Here is a 27699-nt window from a genome sequence, read left to right as displayed (position 1 = left end):
ACATGACAAATAGTACAAGAATTGTTACAAGGACCACAACAAGGACAAGGACCAGAATAAGGATCACGAAGAAGACTGCCATTTAAGGCCAGGATTTCACAACATAGCTCGAGTCACAAAATATCATTGCTTCACTGTACCGAATGGCAAATGCCTGCTAAGGGATCTACATTCTGGACTGCTGCTGTCACTGTCTTGTCTCGTTAGCTCACATAGTAGCGTGTCGGTTACACTATATAACCGAAACGTCTCGTGTTCGATCCCGGGCAAAACTTTTTTTTTATTGAGGTATAATTAATTTGTTCAGAATTCCTCGACTGTCTAATTTGTCGAAAAATATGGAATAATTTATGCCCAATTTCTGGGTCTAACAAGTGCGCTGAACCTCGTCAAAAAAAAAAATCTTACTTGGAAGTTAAGAGTATTCTTCCTCAAACAAAAATCATAAGAAACAAAAAGAGACCTGTTAACTTAAAATCTTGTCCACATGCCATCAGCTTCTATTATAGCTCTAAGTCGATCCGGCATGGATGTCACGAGATTGTGGAATAAGTTCTGATCCCCGGCGAGATCTTCCCAGGTGTCAACAACTTGATCCCACAATTCGTCTCGATTTCGAGGGTGTCGGTGGGCATAGGTGGCTATCCTTCTCTTTTGCAATTCCGCCCATAAATTTTCGATGACATTCAAATCAGGTGACTTCGGAGGCCAATTAATGATTTCGATCTCGGGTCTCCTTTGAAACCATCTTTGAATGCTTGCAGCATAGTGCACGGGATGGTTATCCTGCTGGAAAAGCAATGTTCCTTCGGGAAAATGTTCTCGGGCGGAGGGAAGGAATATATTTTCCAGAATGTGCTCGTAAGTTTCCGCATTAAACCAGCCACCGATGCGTTCTATAACGCCAGGTCCATCGTAAGACATCCACCCCCAACACGATATGCTAAAGCGCCCCGATCTTTCACGTCGGTGCACATAGCGCTGGTCATGTCGGAGACCATCCTCACGATAGACACAGACAGAACCTTCGTAATCACTCGAGATGGTTGTTTCGTCGGAGAAAATTACATTTCTCGAATCGAAATCCACTCGATTGGTAGCGAAGGCAAGATGGTCGACAGCTTGTGCTTCCCCCAATATTTCCATTTGCGCAGCCCTCCGGCTCCTAATACTGCGGTTCCTCAACCTGCTGATCACAGTCTGTGAAGAGCCGGGAAAGTTAGATGCTGCTCTTATTTCGTTAGCAGTCAGAAAGGGGTCCTGTCGAACTGTCTCGAATAAGAAAGCATCCTCTTCCAATGAAGAAATCCGCGAACGCCCAGGAATAGGGCGATTTTCGACCTCCCCTAAATTTTGGTAAAGATGAACCCACCTCGCGGCTGTACTTCCAGGAATACCGACCAAGCGGCCAGCAGATCTAGCCCCATATCCAGCCTCAACTAGAGCTATAACTCGCTGTCTCATGTCACGTCAGTTCGCCATTACGATGAGAAATGAGAGATGACGATAATACTTTAGTGTAGACAATGACTATTTAACGTGATATAGAATTATTGAAATAACAGGCATCTTGCATAGTAAGAGTTAATAAATCAACCCTAAATTAAATAACTAAATAATAGGAAGTCCAATTGTTGCGAAAATAATCAAATTAAATCTAATTACATTAAGTAAACAAACCCCAAGTTATGACATCACATTGCTACAGCAAAATTGTAGGTTATTAACATAAGCATCGAATAGGTCCGTGGTTGTGCGTTGGACGACAAAACCATCACCGAAAGTTCGAGTTTGCGGAGGAATGTAACTTTTTGTTTTTTATAATGTAAATCAGACTTCTAACTACAATCATTCATATTTCTTAGATTACTTATTAATATTTATAGCCAACATTGAATTTGTGAAGAAAAGACTTTAGAAATCTCATATGGAATTTGTGATCTGTAGTGACATAAATATAGATTATCTCTCGGAACTCTTCCGTAAAAGTAAATTAAATTCACTCCTTGAAACTGGAAACCTTAGTCGTAGACTCATTTTCCCACAGCATACAAGCTGAAGTAGCACAGCCATTGATAAATGTTTTGTACACAGAATTAGACTGAATTCCTATTCGACAGAACCTATAATCAATGGTTTGTCTGAAGATGATAAACAAATCCTAAGTGTTTCCAATGTTACTGAACAATTTCAAAATATTAATTTAAAAACTAAGAAAGGATCGTAAATGCTGATTATTCACATTTATGTCTACAAAATGAATCTTGGAAAAACATATATGATACTGGTACTACTGATATTAAGAGTAAATGTGAATTTTTCATTTAATTTCATAATCACTTCAGTGGATGTTCTCCACTCAATGTTGTGAAAAAATTCAAAAGTAAAAACATGTAGATAACGCAGGGACTTCAAAATCTCATGTTTTAAAAAGAAGAATCTATATGTAATGTGTTGCAATGTAATGATCCTCATGTTCTTATATACTGCAAGAAGTACAGTGTAATTTATCAAAAATTATGAAAGAGGGAAATAGAATACATTTGAATAGAAAAGTACAAAATTCAGATAATACAATTAAACCTATTCGGAATATTATTAAATTTAAACTTCAATATATCCTAAGAAAGAAAATATTTTTTCATTAAAACCAATGATTATAAAATAGAGGATCCCAAATCTATTGCAAATTCTTTTAACGTATTATAGTATATGGTATAGAAATATTATTGACAACTTAAACATTCAAGATTTTGCAAAAGATACTGCAATTGGTTACTTAACAGATGCATTTAATAATTAGTATTAATATATGTAATTAGTCAATAACTGCAACAGTGCTTTTTCATTCAATCATAATATGAATAAAATTGAATGCACATTAAATTAAACACTATTGCAAACACGTAGATAAAATAGTTAAAATTAACTGAAGGGATGAGAATGAAATAATCCAAAGCCATACTTTTAACAAAAATTGTTTTGTGCGAGTGCATTTCTTACACATATGGGAAAGCTATTAATAAAATATTGTAATAATTACTCAACAAATGACTTAGCCTAAGGACTCTAAACCTTTGTAAAAATTGTCTATTATTACATATATTTTTTAATTTCATTTTAATTGTTAGTTTTTAATATATATGCATTTACATTGTATATGTGCGTATAAATGCATTCATTAGATTAACGTTTATAATATTATAACTTGTAATTTTGTATTGCTTGCGATCATTAACACTTAATCTCAGGACTTTGTAAATCTCTATTTCAACGTTACTTAGCTATTTCAACGTTATTTAGACAAAAAAATCGTTGTGTAGACTAAGAATCGAACTCGCACTCTTCTACACAACACGCAGAAGTCTTACCGTCTCAGCTATTGAAACGACATGAAAGCGTCCCTTTCTGTGCGGAGTGTCGCTCTAGTCATGAAGGTCCATTGTCGATTTAACTACACGATTTATGTATATATTTATCTTTTATTTACGTAATATTATCATATTTTTTGCAGTTTTTGAAGTGAATTTCGGAATGATGCTAGTAACAAACCAAATAGCCTGAATTTAAGTAACTCAATATTCATTATCTTTTGTATCGGTGCTCTGGTCTCCGATCATGCGCAGTGTCTTACATCTGAGACTTAGGAATATTCAATCGTCTCATCCTTTTCCAGGGAAACTGTACATTAATTCTTTTGACTTTCGGTTAGCTTTCTTAAGAATACGCATAAAGAAATGTAGTGTTTTCCAGGCTATCCTTGTAATATTAGTCACTTATTTCAACCAGTTTGTTACTAAAATATATACAGTACCTAAGTGTTTACTTGTGACACTGGTGATCCATTTAATTGGTATATGAGACGAATTTAATTTTGTGTTTTACAGAAGGATACATATTGATTTACTTTTGCTCACATTGATTTTAATTTTATTTGTTGTAGTCCAGTTTTCAATAACGTCAAGCTAGTTTTGCAAGGCGGTGATATAAGATTTATCACTAATTTTTTCTGTATATTATACAGTCATCCACGAATAACCTTGCCTGAGAAGTGACATTTCTAGTCAAATCCTACAATAATTTTCAGTAAATATTTTGCACCGAGAAGCTATTATACATTTAATTTTACTTCTGAGACCAGTGAAATATATGCCAATTTTATTAGAAAGGTGCATGTATAATTATCCAATACCATGATATTATCTGCAACAAAAACTAAAGGGCATGAAAGAAAAGAAGAAAACATTAATGCTGTGGTTCTTAGAGTTCCATTAGAGTTACAGCTTCATTGTCCACTGAAAGTTGTATTTCTCTATTGAAGTGTAAAAGAGAAACTCTCATAAATTATGTCAGAAACAAAGAAAGGCACCACCCAAATATGTGGGATAATTAATTTAATAATGTTATTACCGGGACTTGAAAAAAGCAATCATATGTAATGGGTGGGGAAAAAAATACTTTTTAATCGCGCTTCTATAGTTCGACAATGCTGACTATTCAAAGTTTTGCCTGACAGGTGAGCTACCATAAATTCCTTGAAGTCCTAGTTATTACTGAAGCCAAATGTGTGTCTCTTGTCAAGAGTCCATTTTATTTATACTTGTTAAGACATCATTCATAGACTAGTTACCGCTTTCAGTTTTGATACTACATACACTGAAATTAATCTATTATTATTCGTCCCATTTATACATTTATATTGAATGATTCGGTCTACCTTCATAACACATCTCATCAACAATACTCGATAGGAGTTGAATTAGCTTCCATGCTGCGTTGTATTTATTTTGTCATGTTCCTATAGCAGGAATATTAAATAGGAATTCCTTAAAACAGATTTATATTCACTCCTATGCCTTTATATAGAATACCAGTACATATACTGTATTTCTTAAGATTTGGTTACTTTATAAACAGTATGTTAGTGCAAGAATTCTTTTTTTCATATTTAATAATTCTGGCATGTGTCAATAAATATGCTTGAGACCTCTGTCTCTCTGAATTACTCTTTACTAACTGGAAACATATTCAAAATTTATATTTTAAAAAAGTATTAAAATATCCTCACAATTTAGAGCATAACAATTCCCGAAATAATCATCCTACATTAAATTATTAAGGTAAAAATGATTCAATCTATCGCTTGTAACAATACCTTTATGGTCCTAATAAATTAAGAAATAATTTACATCCAACAGATTTATTTTAAAATGGCCTGCAGTTATTATTTTGAATTTTATTGTACCTTAATAAATTGAGTTAAGGTACAATAAAATTTCATCAAGTTTCAAACAAAGTAATTCCATCTTTCCAACAGGGGGACAATAAATACTTAAAGTAATGCTAAACTCGAAAAACTTATTGATGCAACTTAATTTCATATTCTATACCACTAATACCAAAAAAAGTGTCCTATTGTTCATACTGATTCAAGATGAATAGTTTCTTAGTGTTTGTCCATTCCACTTTTTTTATTGTCCTTCCCATTTCTATTTCTCTCATTTTTAGTAGGTACTTCACATGTAGTATATGTTTTATTTTAATACATATAATGACCATGAAGATATTTGGATATGTCTTACAAAATTCTTGCTGAAGACCATTGTGGTAATATTCTGCCGCATCTGTAGTTTGTACATTTCGAAATTTTCGTGCTTCAGCCCAGAATTCAGGCGGGGGGAGGGGAGGTTGATGTGCCAATGTAGTTTTCCAGAATATAATAATATTCAAAACATTCTCTAATAGGAGGGGCCTCTGATATTAGCTCTGCAAAAAATCTGGTATCGGTACTTCTGTTGCTGGTAAATAAGAAAGAACGAAATATAAAAATTTTTAACCACTTTCGAATTTCAGGTGCTTTGTGTCTCAGCTGCTGGTTTGATATACTGTTTGTTTCCTTTAATTTTCCAGAGCAAAAACTGTCCTAAGCGAAATTTACACTCTGTAATTTTAACACTGGGAACATTTATTTTGGCAGCATTGTGTGATGCTATTTCATAATATAACAAGAGCTTTGAAATGATTAACTGCTAACTACTTACCTGGGTGAAGCGGTTCCTGTGATTTCTGAAGTGAAAACCGTTCAATTTATAAGGAATCTTTTTGTGGAGATGCATTTGATTGTACATGCAAGGTGTAAAAGTGCCTAAACTAACTGACCCCAGTGCTGTCATGGAGGCCACACGAGGCCATATATCGTATGGAACCTACAATTTTTTTTAATTAATCGTATGGGGAAATGAAAATTTTGTCTGTAAGGAGCCATACGGCATATGGGTGCCTAAGTTTTGTACGTGGAGATCTATACAGATCTTAGATCATCTCTTCCTGTTCCTACTCTACCTACCGCCTATTTTGTTTGATGTTCATAAACAAAAATTATCCACCTCTTCAGCACTGGAATCCAGAATTATATAAAATAATGGTTGAAAAACAAGAAGTGCTGCAAATATACACTCCAAGATTCATCGAGACAAGTGTGCATCTATGGTGGTGCTACATGGTGTATTCTTTAAATCAAACTTGTACAATTAAATTGTAAAGCAAAACAATTTCTTTACTTCTTCTTTAGTATTAAAAAAAATAATTAAATGACAATTGGAGAAATAGAGAGAGGAGAGTAAAATATATTTCAAGGGAGAAAACAAGGGGTGGGGTGTATGGCCAAGAAAAAAATTACCATGACAGCACTGACCAAACCTAACCTGTTACAGACTCATGTATGTAAGGTGAATAAGCTGAGTATGAAGGAAACTACCTCAGCGCTAATTTAACTCTTATAGATGAACTATATAAAGAACTTCAAGTGTCAATATTGTCTCAAAGGTTTCTGTGTAACAAACTTAATTTAGAAATGCCCATCTGCGATTATGTTAACTGTAGAAGAAGGAAGAAATATTGTCGTCATATGAAGTTACTCAAATTTCCAATTAAGGACAAGGAAAGGCTACAAAAGTTATTTTTGATTTCACCCTTATAAATTGAACGATTTTCACTTCAGAAATCACCGTAACTACCTCAGCACTAGTTTCAGTAATTTAAGGACCAGTATAAAGTAAATTTGATTAAAGTGAGAAAGAAATTCGTAAGGGAGGCGGTCAGGAGGGATTGAGGTTGTCTACTAATTCGTTGCAAACAACTATTATAGGCTATTTCATTTGACTAACGATGATTTGTAGAGAGCAAAATACCTACAGTAGGGTAAAGAATCTAAATCAGTACGTTTGAGAACGGATATAAAAGTGTCAGGAAAATAATAGAATTACCGTATATTGCAATTAACTCTGCATTGGCAGAGAAACCGCACAGGGTATCGTAAATCTGCTGAAAATTAGAAAATTGTGTAAAAAAATGCATTCAGAGCGAATTTTCCAGCCTGATAATATCTCGCCCACGTTATGGACATAATTCAATACCGAAAGACTGATATAAAACGAATACTAGAACAATTTGTTAACCAAAGACGATGTTCAGTAGTTATTTAACAACATAAAGAGCAAATAAAAACACAAACGCATATTCTAGCAATAGTTCAGATGAAAAGAAAATGATTAGTACGACCGCTTATTCGTAAAAAGAACACTGCCAGCTGTGTAGCCTACATGAAGCAATATATCAGGTCTACGTTATGAACACGTTGAATTTAATGTGGACGAGAAACGTACAGTTATTATTTATCTGCTTCCATATCGCATCATATAATACACCTGTAAAATGAAAACATATAGGCCTAGAAAAAGAGGAAACAAGTTTGGGGGGAGGGAGTTGTAATTCTTCCCCTTTCGGATAAATTTCAGAAGAGGGATACCTGCTTTTCCTTCATATTCAAAAATTGTAATCTTGTTCACACAAAATAAATTAGTGCCTTTTCGTGAGCATCATGATGTGCATTCAACAAACGCAGACAAATCTGATCTTTTTAGTATTTTGTGACAATTGTTGCTAGGGAGGTATTGTATACTGAAAATTAAAAACAATTAGATTTCGTACATCAAATGATGACAGATTATATATTGAACGCAAACAACATTATATCAGCCATGTACCAAAATGTCAATGTACCAATGTGTGTTGATGAATTTGGGTAAAACAAGCTTCTGTATACTACAATTTAGCGACACATCAAAGTCTTATTGTAACATAACCTCACATTACAATGAGAAAGAAATTTGGAGGTGGCATGACGTAAAAAAGTCATCCCACAGTCGTATTACTCTATGTACTGTTCAGGTACTCTGCCATCTAGTGCTTGTTATTGCAAGCTCATTTCTCGACACTAGCGACGCATAGCGTCCGTTATTTTCCAGTTGCGTCTGAATTTAATATAAGCTTGGTCAATCTGTTTTATATATGATCTAGGGTAAAATTTACATTTTGTTGGATACAACATTGTTCAGGTGAATGATTCAATTAATAAAATTTAAATTTTAAGATTTTTGTAAATTTTTCCATGATCATCATTCCGTCATTTTCCATCGAGTCACCTTTGGATGATTTATACAGTAGCATGAAAATTAATCCGAACATGACAATTTTCACCATTTTCTTTCACTGTTGATCAATCAGCTGCACATTCCTGCTCAATTGAGTTCTGTAACATAGCAGACTTTCATTTTTGAAGGTCTGGAGTTCAAATTTTTTGCAATGTGGTAATTATTTCCTCTCAGTTTCGTCCCCAAAATCATTTTAGTTGTGTTGAAACCTTATTACTCCATTACTGTGTTCATTCTGACGTCTTCAGAAATGGATGAAACTCCAAGAAAACGCTCTAAAATTATAACATTAGCAGAACACACACTTCCATGACATAAACGCAAATTGCTGCAGAATGTGGTGTCGGCTTAGCTACAGTTAATTCCATACTGAAATGATACAGAGTGACTGGATCCATAATGCCACAGAAAAAAATAAAATGTTGCTGGAAAGGGAATGTTTCACTGTAGGATGACCGTTAATTGTTAGGAAAAGTAAAATAAAGCTTAAACTATCTGTTGTCAACTTAACCCGCGAGTTAATAGCTAAAACTGGGATAGACATTCATGTTAAAAGAGTGCATTGTAGACTTTTGGAAGTTCGGCGAAAGGCTTGTAAGCCATTAAAAAGAAACTGCTAACTTCCGATATGTGCAAAAAAGGTTAATATGTGCAAAATTACATAGAAACTGGACTGTGAATGACTGGAAGAAGATACTTTTCTCTTTCGATGAATCTCATTTCGAAGTTCATGACCACTGTGTTACTTGTATCTGTAAAGAATCCGAAAAAATGTTCCATCAGCTCATCTCCAACAAGCACTGAAACAACCCCAGAAAGTAATGTTCTGGGGTTGCTTTACACATGAAAGGCCTGGATCATTCGCATATTGTAAACTAGAGCCTTACCACAGATGCAGAAATCATTTCCAGATGGCAATGGTGTGTTTCAACAAGATCTGGCAACATGTCATACACTGAATATCATACTGTACATCTCGAAAGACTACTAAGTTCTTCAACCAGAATAATGTCCAGGTACTCCGCTGTCTAGACAACTCACCCAATATCAACCTGATTGAGAACTTGTGGTCAATTTGCAAAAGGAGAATGACAAAACTAGACTGTTCAACAAAAGAAAAAATTATTTGTTCCCTCATTCAAGTTTGGTTTCACGATGAAGAAATTAAGAAGATTCGTGTAAATTTAGTGGAATCCATGCCAAAACAAGGTAGGCCACATAAATTACTGAGATAGGTTGAACATCCATTCTATCTTTTATTCTGTACTTGTAATTTAATTGATTTTTTTTTTTTTTAGATTATGGTTTATTTAACGTTGCTCGCAACTGCCGAGGTTATATTAGCATTGCTGGTGTGCTGGAATTTTGTCCTGCAGGAGTTCTTTTACATGCCAGTAAATTTACTGACATGAGCTTGGCATTTAAGCACACTTAATGCCATCGACCTGGGCCGGGATCGAACGCGCAACTTTGAGCAAAGAAGGCCAGCGCTATACCGACTATGCTACTCAGGTCGACTGTAATTTAATATACCCAGTATCGCTTGTTCAGATTAATTTGCACATTACTGTAAATACTCTGGCAATATTGTTCGTCTATAGAAGACGTGGACATTTGAAAAATGCATTGTACTATTCTGATTGCAACAACATGCATCACCTGTTGACAAATAGACAGTGGTGGACCACATGAAGTAATTTAAACAGGACAAAAACATACACAACATTCTGGAATGTCATTTTTATGAATAAAGAAAATGAAATAAATAAAATTTCCTAAATAAATGTAGATTGTTTTTAAAATAACTGAAACATAACTGTGTTCCTAACTTAAAGTATTACTATAAAAAAATCTTGTAAAAATGAAGTAAACATGTAAAATTCCACAATGGTTAATATTTAATGCCATATTTTTCCTTCTTCACCACTTAAATTGACAAGCTTTTCAACATTTTGAGTTATGTTTGACATTGCAATTGTGAGCTAGTGGAATAGTTCTGTATAATAATCTGTTGAAGATTGGAATGTGTTGGAGTTATTGGCTGTAATTACTACATTTATACCATCTGCAAACAGTATGGGATGACCTACATCATTTATTAGGGGGCAAGATCATTTGTGAACACTAGAAAAAGTAGGATACCTAATATTGGTTCTATTTTGTTTGTTGGAAATATCTGAATATTTGGGAACAGCAGCACCAGCAAGAAAAAAGATTGCTTATGGTTTTAGATTCAATATAGGTCTCATAATAAAGGCTCGAAATTATAATCTAGCACTACCAAACAAAGTTATCATGAGCTGTCACTGGTATATAATCGGTAAGTATTTTCTTTCTTTTCTACTTTCATATTTCATTAAATTCCTTTATAAGGATCTTAACACAATATTTTCCAACCTTAAACTTGACTTAGTGTTTAACTATTCAGTGTTTAATTATAGGAGGAAGGTACTTTTGATAGATAGCAGCCATGGCAGAGAAATAAGTCAACAGCTCCAGGCTTCATTGGGTGAGAAATATGCTGTTACCAACATTTTCAAACCCAAAGTTTCTCTGTCCAATGTTGGAGGGGATCTATCTGCTCTTGCTAAAGATCTTGATAAAGAAGATCATGTGGGGGTGCAGGAAACAATCTAGACAGGAACCCCAACTATTCAATTGATGCATTGCACAGAGAGTGGCCATAATGTGGGTTCTGTGAACCTTTCCAGGGGCATAACAAGCCGTTGACGAATAGGAGGGTTAAGAGTGTAAAACTGCAGATTGACTTGGCTCAGTTGGAGAGGGATATGGCCCTCATTAATATTATAGACACTCCTCCATTGTAAGAGAGGAATACACTAATCATGGACTGCATTTGAATTCTCGAGGCAAGGACTCGCCAATGTGTCTCATTGGTGACAGTCTTCAGTGTGACCATGGCAAGTGCGACAATAAAATTCCTGTTGTAATCCGTCATAGGGCTTGTCCTTTTTAGGGTAAATAAAAAATCAAAATAATGACAATAATAATAATAATAATAATGATGATGATAATAATAATAATTATAAACAGAATCAACAAATCGTAACACAAACAACATTGAGTGTATTCCATCAGAATATAAGTAGTGTAAGAAATAAGACTGACGAACTCCTTGCATCCTTACATTCCAAACATTTAAATCCGAATGTGCTATGTATTACCGGACACCATATGAAACAACAGGAAATGTTCTCTCTCTCACTGGAAATATATAAATTTGGTGCTAGTTACTGCAGACAAACTCTTGAGGATGGAGGCATGAGTGTATTTCTCAGATCTGACCTTAATTACAAAAATATTGATCTTTCACATTTTTGCAAAGACAAGGATTTAGAAATTTGTGCTGTTGAATTAGAAAATGAAACACACAATTTCATTATAATATGTCTATATAGAACACCATCTGGACACTACGAAAATTTTATTCATTTACTGGAAAAGACAGTGGAATACTTACAGAAACTGAAACGTGAATGCATTATTTGCAGAGCATCAATGTCGATTTTATCTAACAGAAAGCAATAGAAAAGATCAACTAAATTCATTGCTAGCATCTTTCAATTTAATTTACACAATAAATTTTCCGACCAGAACACAAGATTCAGCTACTACAACAGACAACATATTTATCGGAAAAGAAAGAACAGGTATATCTCAAAATGGTCTTTCGGATCATGATGCTTAATTCCTAAATATAAATATTAACACATCATCAAAAAAACCAACTAAAGTAAGATTCAGAAATATAAACAGGGAATGATTAAATAATTTTGAAAAAAATCTTAAAAATGAAACATAGGACTCAGTATATAGTCAAAGTGTTATGAACAATAAATTCAACTAGTTCCATAAAACATTTCTAAATATTTTTTAATCCAATTTTCCTGTAAAGTATAAAAATGCAACAATATGTAACAACAGATGGATTACACAAGGTATTAAAATCTCATACAAAACTAAGAGCAAAAATAATGATACAAACTTAAAACAACACTATAAAAATTATTCAAAAATATTACACAAAGTGATCCAAAAAGCTAAGGAATTACACTACAATACTACAATACAAAACTCTGATAAAATCAAAAACAACTTGGAACATAATTAAAAAGGAAAGTGGACGATCAAAAAGTAAAGAAACAAACTATATCCTTATATCTAACAATACAAAAATGTCACACCCAAATGAAATTGCAAATATATTTAACAAATATTTTCATACAATAACTGATAATCTTAATATTCCCCAAGATAATGTTACTAACAGTTTAGACTCTTTAACACAATATTTTCCAACAAAACTCCCAAATATTCAAATATTTCCAACAATCAAAAAATAAATAACATGATGAACATTTCCACCAGGACATTTTAGTAATGCTAAAACGGGTTGTGTGATAGTAGAACTGCAGCATGTTGGCAGAATATTGTTGGGCCTTTGTTAGGGACACTTCTGAAACTGAATATAAAAGAATGGGTAAAAGGTCTCTTTTCAAGGTTTGAAAATAATTATTTTCCATAAATAAAATGGAACCTCTGGTTTGTGAAAATGATATGTGATAGAGGATTTTTATTTTCAGATACTTATTCACCATATCCATGGCAACCGAAATCACATAATTTTATTCAGAGGGCAGAAAAACGTTTAAATTTGTTGTATGGTGGTATTATTATTACTACTACAACTACAACTACTCGTTTTTAAGCAACAGCAGTTGCATTATTTAAGTTTTATTAGTGGAATACAAAGTTTACTTGTGTGTTAAACAGATCACATATCGTACTATGTTCCGCAGATCAAAAACATCTTTAACATTTTCTCATGACTGAACCATCTCACTTGTGTGTGGTATCTCAAGTCCTCATATCCATCATCTGTCTCTTTCAGTAGTTGTCTGAATTGCCTATGTTCCAATGATTTTTATTTTATTTTGTTAATTATTGTTTTCACTGTTACACTCATAACACTTTCGAAAATAGCAATTTTCGAGGTTTTTTTATGTATCATACAGAGAAAACTATAAATAGTATCAGATCTTTCCCACTCTCTCAAATAAGATTTAACCTACTGACGAATTCTTTCTTCTCACCAGTCATGGACGGTAGTACACTGCAATGCAAGTTTTTCGTCTGATAACATTTGAAGGTCCCTCACTCGAGAACATTTCCTTCCAGCGAAGAGCACTCTAAATAAGGGATGGCCAACTTAATACCTTTGAAGGGCCTAATTTAATTTAGATAACTCTGATAGATCATGCCTTAAGTTTAGTTTTATCCACACAGAAAGAAAAATACATATTATAATATGTATAATTTAGTTTAAAAGCAGGACGCATGGAAATTTGTCACTACTCACCAGAAAATAGCAAGTTTATTGACAAAATTATTCCTCTTTCGGCAGAAAGGAGCACAAGAATCTTCTGGAACATAGTTTTTTATAATGTTAAATAAACTGAAATCCTTCTATACCTAAATTCTTCTGAACCTAATATCTTCTACACATGAAAAATCTTGTTTTCCGAATATGTGAAACCAATGATTATAAATTCCAGCTATAACTATTGTGAAGTTGCCAGTCCAAGGATATGTGGTACGATAACATGGTATCTAAAAGTCTGTTCCTGTTCTTAGATTTTACATGCATCAGTGAAGGAAACACAGCTTAGCATATGTGGGTGCTTGCAGAAAGGAACAGAATTCAAAACGTGTTCCCTTAGAAATGTGACTACTTCAAGACGGAGTTCAAAGAATCGTAGCAGACGTTTTCCGCAACATAACTGTCTTATTTCATACATAGGCTACATCTTGATTACACAACTTTTAACACTACATCACATGGAATATGTATTATGTCTTTCTCATGTCAAATTTTACCGTACCTGGTTAACATGTATCAGCCTGTTATGGGCCATCTTCAGAACTGGTTGGTGCTGGTCTTGGGGCCTTTTGTTTGTGTTTCCTGTGGGGGTGTGTTTGTGTAGTGTAAAGTGGAGTCAAAGAGCGTGTGTGTATGTGTGTTCTGATATTGAGCTGTGTTTTCTCAACATTACACAAGACACTACACAAACACACCCCCACAGGAAACACAAACAAAAGGCGCCAAGACCAGCACCAACCAGTTCTGAAGATGACCCATAACAGGCTGAAACATGTTAACCAGGTATGGTACAATTTAACACGAGAAAGACATATAATACATATTCCGTATCTTATTTCAGTGTGTAGAAGCAGATCTCCGTAAGCAGAATCTATTTTTTTCCAAGAGAGACAGAGATGCCATATCAGTAACTGACTAAGATCCGAAATGTCTAGACACATCTGTGCTTTCGTAGAGAGCAATTGAGAAATAAAATCAGTTAGGAATAATGTCTTTCACATTATTAGATAGCTCGTTGTTAATGTTTCCTAGTAAGTGTATGTTTTGAAAGAGACATTTCCTGAAATTTGTTTGCTACCATATTTTCATTAAATACATCTACAATCTTTATCACACAGTTTCTTCTGACGTTTTACTCGCTTGTAAGGCGAATGCCAGGTAATCTATGGCGAATCCTCGGCCTCATGTCGCCAAATACCATCTCCACAAATTCCTTCAATGATAAATAACCTGTTAGGCCTCGTAGTAGATATGGCGTCATTAAAAAAATCAACTGAAAAAATTGCTAACTCTTGAAGACATATTATAAGCACCATTGTTTGTGGTCTTTATTCAATATAAAAATTCGTTCACAAAAGCCAAGATGTTAATAAACAGTAAATACCTCACCCTTGTGAACTATTTCAGGGAGCAGTCATTATTATTTTGAGGTTGTCATAAATCATTCCTTTTTAACCACTTCGGTCTTTTGTTCAGTGTCATCACTCTTAGAGTAGAGTTGGAGGGCGCTTATTTTAATCTTTCATGCAATTTTAAGGCAAGTCCAATGTTATTAGTAAACAGGTTGAAGGTTTATAAGAGAATATCCAACACAGTGAGAAAGTCTATTGCAAAACATTGTAACTTGTCCCAACCAGGATTTGAACCCAGGCCTGCTCATTTCAAGGTCAGGCATGCTAATTATTATTCCACAACGGTGGACTGTACATAGTTTAACATTCATGTGGCTCTTACATGCTAATTTTGTAAACAGAAAAACAATACTGGTATTAGAAATGATTACAATGTATATGTAGCTATTTATGTAAATTTAAACGAAATTCATTAATTTTGTCTATGTGTTTTCTTAGGCTTTGATGGTGAATAATATGTTTACAAGCATACTTTTGGGTATTCCACCATGTCCTAGAACTTAATGTTTCCAAAGTTAAAGAACAACATACAGGTTCCAAAATCAGAACAGATAGGTCGCCTACTCTGTTGATTTCATTACATCTGGCTACTAAAACAAGTAATGTTAAGCTCCAGGACAGGTTGGAATACCCGAAAGTCTACTTCTGATAATTTTCTGTACTTAAACACTCCAGTTTATAAAAAGTTAAATATTTTTCCTTTTTTTATATTTCCTTCATTCTTCCCTCGTCCTTCATTTCTTTGTTTATCTTGCTTCTCTACTTCCTCCCTCCTTAATTTCTTTTCTCATTTCAATAGCTCCTTCATGTGAATTTGCGAATGTGTGTGTTTTTCGAGTGAAATAACATTGGTCAAATATAAATTATAACCTGTGGTGAAGCTACTTGTACGCAATTGAGGCAATGCCCACCCCCAAAAAAATTCTCATGATTAAAAATTATTAATATTGCAATAAATTTCTCTGTCATAATTGGTGTGATTAAGAAAATAAGCTGTTTGTACTAGTTTCTCGCCCAATGATCGCTAGATGGTGGCATAGATCAATGACAGATGCGTGGTCGGACAGAGTGATGAACTGAAGATCTATAGTGAGACACACTTTCGTTTGCCTCTTCAACAGTCATGGCTTTAGAGGGAAGATTGAAGGGAATGAAAAATAGCGTGAGATTCTTTGATGGCAGAAGGAATTCCTAGAAACCACCTCCACCTCGCTAGGAAGCATTTCTCATGACCAACCATAGCAACCAACAAGGGATATTCAGACTTTCCCACACTTTAAGTCAGTGTTGCCTATTTAGCATAGCTAGATCTAACTACAGCAGAATTGCTAGTTCAAACTAATTGGAACCAGACCCCGTTTACATTATAGAAATTTCGGATCAAAAGGAGGAATGAAAGCAGGGAAACCACGCATTATTCCTTCCTCATCCTTCATCAAGATATTCTTCTGCTCATCATAATAGTAAAGAAAAGAAGTGCTAACTCATTCACTAGTGATAAAGTAAGTTGACCTGTATATTGCATATCTCAGTTTCTAAATACTCCAGCATTCAATTCAGTTCAATTACTATTTCTCTGATTGCATATTCGTAAATTGAATTAGCAGGGTTCAGACTAGAGGGTTCTACTGTACTTTTAACAACTTTCAGTGACAAAATTAATTAAACCTTTATATTGTAAATTGTTTAACTATAATATAGCGCAACTTCTTAAAGTCCCTCACTGACATGGAATAAAAGTTTCTCCATTGATAACATAGTAATGTACTATGTTCTGCCCACCCACTCTTTTAATACTGGCTTCGCCAATAAATATAACGTAAGAATGTGGTTACTATGTAGCATAGGAATTTAACTGATAATAAAAGACATTAAACTATTTTGTAATGCACAAAATGTATAATGGGAGAGTCTGTGTCATTGTTATTGAGTTATTATGATGATATGTTCTAACAATTCTGTCATTATTAAAAAAAAATAATATTTTCTCTGATTTCCATGGAACTGTAATTACAACATTTTGAGAGATACAAACAAAATACTTATACAATAATATTTTATATTTACTTACATATTTCATGTCATTTTGCTCTATATGAACTTACTAGCAATAGATGAAACAAAGTCCGGGTACCATCCTTGATCAAATGGGCCTTCACAGTAGGCCCTGCATTCCTCTTCAGCTCTCAAGATATCTTCAAGGGATTCCTCAATGAAACGTATAACGGCCTTGTAATCTTCATGTTGGTAAGCATCTGAACCACGGATGTACAAGGAAACATATTCCTGGGAAATTAATACACGTATTATATTTAATTACATAGGCCTATACACGTTTAAATAAATTAATTAATAACATGAGCATTACATCAGACTAATGTGTTCCATATTATTTCTAATATTCAAAATTATTAACGTCACATGTACTTAATTTGATGTCGCAGTCCCTATTTCTAATATTAGCTTGTAAAAGAACTTATAACAACATCCACATGGAAAGTGTTTCAAGAACAGCCAATGAAACGCAAATACTTGGTGCAATGTTGTTACTTTGAGTTCAGTTGTACTACCATCCACCCATTTTTTCACCGAAGTTCGTACTGATGGCAAGCATATTAACCTTCATGTGGGATGTGTTACAATAATTGACCTAAAAACTGCCTACTTCTAAAATAAATTTGGTTAATTACCAGATATTTTAATCCAGTGGATTTGCTGCTGATTCGTCTAAGGTTTTATCATTATTTTAAAATATAAACCTGTAAACTTAAAGCTTTAAAAGTATTAAAAAGTATTTTAAAAAGATAATGTGTCATACGTAACTAGATGGCACCGTTTTGACGTTATGTTCTGCCTTCGTCAGTGGCTAGTGATCTACTGCATCAGTTGTGGCATTCGGCCCTTGCTTTCCTGTTTCCTGTCTTCAACGGAGGGGGGTATGTTGTGGTGGTGAGGTTGTTTGCATGTTGCATAGTACAGTGCGTCTAGAGATAGAGTGGACCGTGGTGGCCTTGGACTGGGCAAAAGTTGTCACACCTACTGCCAGATTTACATGTAAACAGCCGGCAAGTCCACTCTATCTACAGGGTGTTTAAAAAATACGGGGCATAATTTCAGGTATGTATTTCCCACGTGTAGACAGTCAAAGTAGTTCATTACAACATGTGTCCAGAAATGCTTCATTTCCGAGTTATGGCCTTCACAACATTGAAATTCACCAGAACGTTTTTCTTTCCGCAGGTCGTTGTCATTACAGAAGATGTTCAAAATGTCCACCTCCTGCTTGAATACAGACCTCACATCGATGTCTCATTGACCTGCGAACTCGATCCCAAACTCCAGGAGTACTGTGTATGTCCTCAGAACATGCCACAATTAGATTCCGAAGGGATTCCAAATCAGGCACCGGAGACGAATAAACCAATGATTTTAAATGGCCCCACAAGTAGAACTCGAAAGGGTTCAGATCAGGTGAGCGTGGAGGCCAAGCAATTGGGCCACCTCTACCTATCCATAGATCAGGAAACCTTCGATCCAAGTACCAGTGAGCCGTACGACTGAAGTGTGCAGGAGCGCCATCATGCAAGAAGTGAATGTGTTGATGATTGATCAGTGGAGTGTCTTCTAAAACATGAGGTATGGTGTTTTCCAGGAAGTTTGTGTACGCCTGCCCTGTAAGTCTGTTTACAAGTACATGGGGTCCAACTAATCGATCACCAATGATACCAGCCCACATGTTGAGGGAGAACCGCACCTGGTGATGAGATGGAACAGTTGAACGTGGGTTTTCATACGCCCATACATGCTGATTGTGGAAATTTGTTATGCCATCTCGTGTGAACTGTGCTTCATCTGTAAATAATACTAAGGCAGGAAAGTTCGGATTTACACCACACTGCTGCAAGAACTACTGACAGAACCTAACTCGTGCAGGGTAATCTGCTGGTGACAGGGCCTGTACACGTTGCAAATGATAAGGATACAATTGATATTCTTTCAACAGTCTCCAGACAGTCGTATGAGGAACATTGACTTGCAATGCTACCCTTCGTGTGCTGATAGAAGGAGTCATGTTCACAGCCTCCAGAATCTCCTCCTGTACTTCTGGAGTTGTAGATCTTGGTCGTCCCCTTCCCAAACCAGGAGAGTTAAATTTTCCATACTCGCACAGATGGTAATGTAGACGTACAAATGTCTTCCGATCTGGACATTGTCGCTGTGGGTACCTCTCCTGGTACAAACGACGAGCCAGCGCAGCATTGCCATCCACCTTACCGTACATGAAGTGTGTCTCTGCCAGCTCTTGATTTGAATACATGTCGCACAGTCTAACGCCTACACAACACTGAATGTAACCTTCGCCTCGGAATGAACTATCAGAGTGCCCTCTTAATGTCTCCTTTGACGGCAACGACCTGCGGAAAGAAAAACGTTCTGGTGAATTTCAATGATGTGAAGGCCATAACTCGGAAATAAAGCATTTCCGGACACATGTTGTAATGAACTATTTTGATTGTCTACATGTGGGAAATACATACCTGAAATTATGCCCCGTATTTTTTAAACATCCTGTATAGACGCGCTGTATTATGTCGAATAGTGTATGTGTGTTAATTGTAATTGGGTATTTACTATATGTTTTGGATATGTTATTCTGTATTTAGGCCTGCAGGCTCTATTTCATATTGTTGTAATAAGTTTAGGTGTTAACATTTTGGTGAGGTGTGTAGCTACTCTACAACAGAGTCGCCAGTATGAAAGGATAAATCCAAGCGTTTGGCATGAGACGAACTCGATAGCTCAGTGGTAGAGCGCCTGACCGGAGAACAGGAAGTCGCAGGTTCGATTTCCGCTCGAGGTTGTGTAATTTTTCTTTCATACCATGGCTTGATTGTGACTATAATAGTACTTAAATTCATTATTTAAACTGTAATTTAAGGTGGGAAATATAAGTGTACAGCCATGAATGATATGATTTTTTCAATCTTTCTTCAAAGTTAGTTTTAGCAGGAATGGTGTCGGACTTGAAATTAGCAACATTTGAGAGATTCGCCCAAATTCACTAAATAATACAAAGATATTTCGTTACATTGGTAACATGTAATGAAATGCTTGTTTTAACCGAAGCCTTTTGCCTATAATTTCTTTGAGTTAGGATTTTATCAATGTGTTTATATTGACAGGAAAGGTGTCATAATATTTGTATTGTTAGCTACCTGTTCAATAAGAATAGCTTATAAAATGAAAACTACAGAGCTAAAGAAGTGTGATTTGAGCGTATGGGCTCAGAATTTTGCTATGTCCTTTACAAGATAATTCATGTGAAATAATATTTCGACCCAGTATCAGTGACATTAATAATATTGGGACTCCACTTCGCAACACACACATTCACAGCTGAGTATATATGACAAAGTTGTGTGTGACAGTACACAACGCCAAAAAAAAAAAAAAATTGATTTAGCACCTTTAAGAAGTAGTCTTTCTAATGGGAAACTGATGGATTTAGACAAACCTCTGAGTACTCTCCAACAAAGCACTAGTGACATCAATAGTATCGGGACTCCTCTTCACTACTCACTGATTTCACGAGGACTGAATCCGGGATGGATCCTTGCACTTAGGCCTTTAAGGCACACTGTATGCTATCTATGCGATGCTTGTCTAAGTCTGACAGTTGGGCCAGATGGCTTTCGTGAATCTGACATTGGCATCTACTGATGAATATAAACCCAGAGCCTGAAGCCCCAGCCCAAGGACCTAGATAAGCATCAGAAACCCGTACTAACCTCAGATCTCATCCCAGCCTAATTTTATTATTACAGATGATAGATAAAATGAGGGGGAATTGAAGTTTTGGTGGAATGAACAAGGGAAATGGGAGTACCTGAGAAAAAATATCTGCAATGTCTGTTTGTCCATCATAAATTCCACACAGACTTGACTGGGGATCGAATTTGGGCTGCCTGGACGAAAGACCACTGCACTAGCACTGTAGCCACAGAAGCAGCCCTCTATGCATGGCATGCATTCATATCTAAGCGAGTACATATCAAGATATACAGTATAGAGGATTATTTTTTTTATAAGATAGTGCTATCTGTTGCAGCAGAAAGCACTAGAAGAGTGAAGATAGCTAATAGTTGCACTGTATTCAAATATGCTAAATGATTTACAATTCCTCTCATATATACGTCCATTTAAATGCTTAAACATCGTCATTCACTCATAAAAATGGGCTGATTTTGTTTTACTACTAAAAAATACATACATAAATGACATTCACTGCACCATGTATTATTACGCACATTTGTATCAAATTTTAAACCTTGAAAAAAACAAAAAAAAAACACTGTAATAGATCAATGTTGTCGTGTTTTAGGGCAAATCTTTATGAGAACAAACTGTAAAATATTTAAAAAAATAATGGGATAATTTGAGTTCTTAGGATGGCTTTTACTATTTTATTTAAGTCTTAAGCTTGGGTGTCCTAGAATAAATTAATATCTTCAGTACCGATCTTGAATTGAATACAGTAGTACAGGCCATTTGTTATGTCGTGAAACCTACCTACACATCAGGGAAAGAAGAATGTAGACTGAGAAGCTTCCCTCCCTCACTATGCTTCTATTGGTAGCTAGCGAGCTCACTTACCTGCACCATAAAGTTCTTACTATATGCTATGGCACACGAAGCATTTGGCTTCACTAGATAGGCCTATACAATACTGCAATATTATCTTAGCTCTCCAAACTTATCCATGACTTAAGGGAAGACAGGTGAAATTTCTAAATTCTATAGTTTTGAACCCATTGAGCTAAAATTGTTCTTTATATTCCTCTCCAAATGCATATTTAGTGGTCCAATTTTAATTGTTTATCACTTTAACCATTTTTTGAGGTATTAATTTTTTACATTATTTTTTAAATATTACAATAGGCTGTGAATGCTTCCACACAATGAAGGTAAAAGAATTTTACTTTTTTAAAATATGAATTTTAGTCTTTCTATAATTGAAGACCTCTCCTGAATAAGGATGTAACCAACAAAACTGTAATTCATGTTTCTGGAGAAAGGAATATAATTTGGGGGCATATTTCATCAGGCCTATATTTACTATCACAACTATTTGACTAAACAAGGATTCAAGTTTATTCAACCATTGAATGTAATAATTTATTGTTATAATAAATACTTTAAAATTACTTTTTCCACCCACAACACATATTTCAAGAATTTGATGTTTGTCTTTTTCCGGGGAGGTCTTCAATTATATCAAATTTTGTCATATGATTTTATTCAATTTTTGTCTCAAAAATAAACATTTTTTTAAATGATTTAATTTATTTATGTAATTTATACATACTTATCAGAGAATAACTTCAATGAAATAGCCATATAAAAACTACAACAAATTCATATGATAAATCTGTGGCTTGGTTCTAAAGGGGCCAATGTCAAAAATGTTAGTTTTGAGATAACTGGGTTTGAAGTTTGCTTATTTTGTACAGTGAACCTATGACATTGGCTTGTGAATGCTCTGTACCTTCCACATTAACTGCAGCAGACATTGGCCCTTTTAGTATATGGAAGAACAGATCGAGATAAGCTCGAAAGTGTATATAACTCAAAAGTGCAAAAAATTGACATTGGCCCTTTTAGAACCAAGCCACAGAAATATCTTTAGTTGTATTTTTTGAGTAAATGTTGAAAATTTCAAGCAAATTGATTTAAAACTCCATCAAGTGGAATGTTTTATGCACTGACAAATGTAAGGAAAAAATTTATCTTGATTACACAACTTTTAACACTACATCACTTCGGAATATATATTATATTTCTTTCACGTGTTAAAATTAAGTTACCTTGTTGACCAGTTTCAGCCTATTGCAGGCTGAGGATGCCTACAACAGGCTGAAACTAGTCAACAAGGTAACCTAATTTTAACACGTGAAAGAAATACAGTATTTATTCTGAAGTAAGAAAAAATATTAGCAAGAAAAACTAATTTCAAGTTATGACTAATGTTTCGTACACCTGGCATAACTCCAAATACTTTAAAATCCTCAAGATTCCTGCTTCTTCTTCCTTTCTTCAGTAGCACTTTTAGATAAAGCATGGCTTCCTCCAAGTCGATTCTTGCTAGAAGTTGTTCCCTGTTGCAAGCAATGCCTGTCCCTCTAATGGCCAATCTTCTACACTGCATTGAATTCACTCACAGCTGAGGTTTTTAGCATATTTATAGAAACGAAGGTCTCTTTTGAGCACAGTGTAGACTCTCATTGACATTACGAGTTTCCCTAAAGTGCAGCATCTTAGAAGTTCATCAGAAGCCAAAAGTTGATATACACTGGCATGATCTTAGCTACCACTTGAGGTCTCAGAATAGTCTTCATCATCGAACTGTCATGTTTTGGAATTGGTTTACCTTTAGGGATTGCTTTGTTGTAGAAACACTAGGATGTTTCATAGAAAGGGCATTTAGAGTGTTGGGGTTTGTTGTCTGTTGACATACAATGGCATAATTTTGCATAAATTGTCTTCTTTCATGTTATCAACATTAGGGACATTGTCAACACCTGCGTTTCTGTAATAATTTTGAAGTCGAGGATTCATCTCTTGTATCAAGCTCCCTTTCTTTTTACTCCCCAACTTGACATTTTTCTTCTTCCATTTTTGAACAATATTCCTACCATAAGACCTTTGTTTACTCCCTTGACTATATGGTTTAGGCACTCTTCATTTTCAGTATTTATTCTTCTCCATACACCAGGGATGCAGAACTGGAGGGAGAGGGGGGGAGAGAGAGAGAGAGAGAGAGAGAGAGAGAGGGAGAGAGAGAGGAGTGGAACCATTGGTTCCCCTTACATACATAGGCGGAGTTATGGGGAGGGCATGGGGGGCACTGCCCCTCCCCCCAAACTTGTCTCAATTGTTCTTTTTTCTATTAATGTTAGAAAATATTGAATTTAAAAGATTTTTCTTGCTCTTATTTATGATTAAGTTTCTGTGCTTAAATTGACGAATTAATGTCTTCTGATCATGTGTCTGAACTGTAATATTTATTTTAAATTTCTGAATGTATAAGAATTTTTATACTTCATTTGAGGAATGAAAGCATTGTAATGTTTCTTTTGTAACAGTCTGTACTCATGTGTTAGAAGTCTGCAGATGTTCAGATCGCCACATGGAAAATATGAATAACATACTGCACAACAATGCAGAAAAAAGAAAAGTAATCCCGATATAATGTGTAAACTTACAGATGAGATTAAATAAAATAATTAGAGTTTACATTTCATATGATATCTTCAGGAATGTAAACTTCATACAAAAAATGTTTCTGTTAGCACTGTTACGTAGTTTTATTGATGTATGCATATGTTTCCATACAAGAGACAAAAAGAGGGAGACTGTTTTGAGTGATGTCCTATTATAATTTGTATTAGTCCTACAGTACAAGCCCTATACAACTCGGTCCGAAACATCGCAGATATGGATGTAACATTGTAAGAAACATGCCCCCAAAAATATCTTTATTCAATTATCATATTTTGATATATTGGTACCATGGTCAAGCTATAAGGGGGGAGGAGGTAAATGATGTCCCCCATAACCGCGTTATATGGTGATTCTATGGTTTTGATTTGCCCTCCCAAAGAAACGGTTCTCTCTCTGCCTATGCTTCCATAGTCCACGAGTGTTGAATGATGTCTCCTTGAACTGTTCTCAATCATATGGCGGGTTACAACAGACTGATGCTTATGAACAAAATGACGAAAGTACTATTTCCGACCACAATAATTACAAACGTAACCAACACATTCTTATTAAATTCATTACATATCTAATGATATGTAAACAAATGCAATACGTCTACATGTAATAAAAAAATTGAAAATACTTAAATGCACAATTTATCTTTTAAATCCAATTGGTTAAAGTGAACTGATAATAATACTAAATATATAAACAAAACATATTCTTGTTGTCTTAGCAGATTAGGGAAACATCAGTCGTGAATGAAAATTGTTTAAGTACTTCCTTTCAAAATAAATTGCTATGGAAAATCAGATTAAATACTTTATCTTTGTATTGGTATTTAGGCCTGTATATAAGAATGTATTTTCTATTTTAAGTAAAATGGACCACACTGATCTCACAATAAAAACTAAAACAAATCTAATTTCTCATATGAATATAAAGGAAAATCATTCCTGTAATTAATTTAGTTTCAACTACAATGTGTGTCATATTTTCTCTGCATTCTTCTTTTGTTCAGCAGTTTCGTTATATTAGGTTATATTGAAGATGTAGAGGCCTACAGCCTGAGGAGGGAAATCAGATGTGCACCTGTCAATTTTGAGCGATCGTCGCTCTTAACCCTCAGGCACTCACACCTAATTTTGTAACATTAACAGTCGCAAGGGTTGTTGCTGATACCTAAAATATAATGGGTTCTTATGGACTATTTTTTTAGTGAATAATTGAAATAACTCTTTTTTATTTATACAACTATATGAAATACTTTAATCCCTATCATAATGTTATAATTAATGTCCAGTAATGGTAATATTTCAATATTGGTTCACATGTAATATTCGAACGTCAATTCACTCCTCATCATTTGTTTACTTTTTAATCTTCCTTTCCAGACTAATTTCTTGATTTTTCTCTGCGTACAGTCACACTTGACATCCATTGTTATTATTTGTTACACAAGTATGGTCAGTTTAGTCAGTGTCACTATTTACAATAGAAGCATTGTTGTAACACTTTGTACCCCACACCACTTAAACCGTTATTATATCGAGTATGAGAATTCTGATTTCAAACATGTTTATGGTTATTGCTGCCTTACCAATTCTAAGAAAGGTACTGATGGTTTTAGAAGTACAGGCTTACTCAATATATATTTAACAGCTCCGTATATGTGACTGAGGTGTTGACAACACAACATGCGACTACTTAAGTGTTAATGAAGTTCATTTTCGAGACTGTTTGCTCACATACATAAGTAGAACAAAACACAGAACTCATACGGGCTTTGTGATTGTTTCGAATACAGTATTCATTTTCTCTTTGCTCTTTAAACTGATATCTACCGAACAACATTGCGCTAAATTCCTCCACTAGACAGTGAATACAAATCCCCTCTAAACTATCATATGCATGATGGATGGGGTTAAGGAAGGGATGAATGACATACTCTGGCTTGTGATGTATTCCACAACTGGCACCCAGTTTTGCATCCCTGCCATACACTAACAACTCTTGAAGGCTCTTATAAGTTCTTGTGCCACCATCAGAAGGGAGGGATGTGTATCTCATTTTACATAAGTCAACTGATCTCTGCCAAATTTGTTTTGCTGCTTCTATTTCTATTACTTTGGAAAATGCGTCAAAGTTTGTCACATTTTTCGTCTTCTTTATGATTTTTAGCCACAATTTAATTTCTTCATTTTCTACTGCCATTATCTTCCTATACTGAGCACAAACACCACAATACTTGGATAATATCATAATATGCAATATGTATTAGCAAGTCAGTCAAAACATTTATTACAATCAGTGGCGGCTCATTCCTTTCTTGGATGGGTGTTCACAAAAAAAATATGAGTAATGAACACACTGATATATTCTCGTATAGCTGAGTCACATATCAGAGACAAACGAGTTCTAATATGTATGCACCAAATCTAAGCATATCAACCAAAATTAAAACCATTAAAGAAGAGTGGAGTAAAATTAATTCATAGGACTCACCTTCACTGCTGTTGTAGATGGTGTTGAAGATCTAGATTTATTTGTAGAGAAACTCCATGCGCCTAGTTTTGAGAGATGCAAACTTAGCAATAACTTTATTATTGAAGTCTCTAATGTTGTTAACAAGTTTTTTTTCCACTGCCAACATAGCCAATGTATTTAATCGGTCTTCTGTCCTGATGTTACGGAGGAATGTTTTAATCCTATTTTAATTTAACACACTCACAATTTCACACACGTCCATCTCCAAACTTCAAGTGTTACTGTTTCAACTTTCAATACGCACCAATGCATCTTGTATTTTCCTTACTTTGCTGAACAAAAGACAACAGAATCAGCCCCCGCGTGTAACGGTATTTTGAAAAGAAAGAGTAAAGAGAGAAAACGAGGAAAGAAGGAGAAGAGAACACGATACCAGACCCAAGAGAGATGGAGCATCTCTCTTTCTCTGTCATTAGCAGGTTAAGACCTGTGCGAGCCAGAGGTATTGTACCAAATCAGAAAACATTCTCGCCTCAGGCTATTCCACCCTGCTAGAGAAAAATTGTGCAAGCTACTGTCAACCTGTCCAATGGAGATTTAAAGACACACGACACACGAACAGGACATTCTCTCGAGACGAAAAATT

At 34.9% G+C, this 27699-nt stretch overlaps 1 protein-coding gene across 3 annotated transcripts in view; it reads right to left on the bottom strand.

Annotated features, from left to right (window-relative positions):
• The window catches only part of LOC138707935 (prolyl 3-hydroxylase 1-like), a 487774-nt gene that overhangs the window by 136189 nt on the left and 323886 nt on the right, over positions 1-27699 (bottom strand). For all 3 annotated transcript variants that reach the window (XR_011334463.1, XM_069837999.1, XM_069838000.1), the window contains exon 3: positions 17411-17591. Coding sequence is in view for 2 of the 3 variants with exons in the window: in XM_069837999.1 (XP_069694100.1) it covers positions 17411-17591 (181 nt within the window). In the remaining variant the exon portion in view is untranslated. The remainder of the gene's footprint in view (positions 1-17410; positions 17592-27699) is intronic.

Source organism: Periplaneta americana, chromosome 10 (genome assembly GCF_040183065.1).
Source record: "Periplaneta americana isolate PAMFEO1 chromosome 10, P.americana_PAMFEO1_priV1, whole genome shotgun sequence".
Taxonomy (NCBI): domain Eukaryota; kingdom Metazoa; phylum Arthropoda; class Insecta; order Blattodea; family Blattidae; genus Periplaneta; species Periplaneta americana.
Note: the sequence above shows the minus strand (reverse complement) of the source record. Positions and strands in the feature narration are given on the sequence as shown.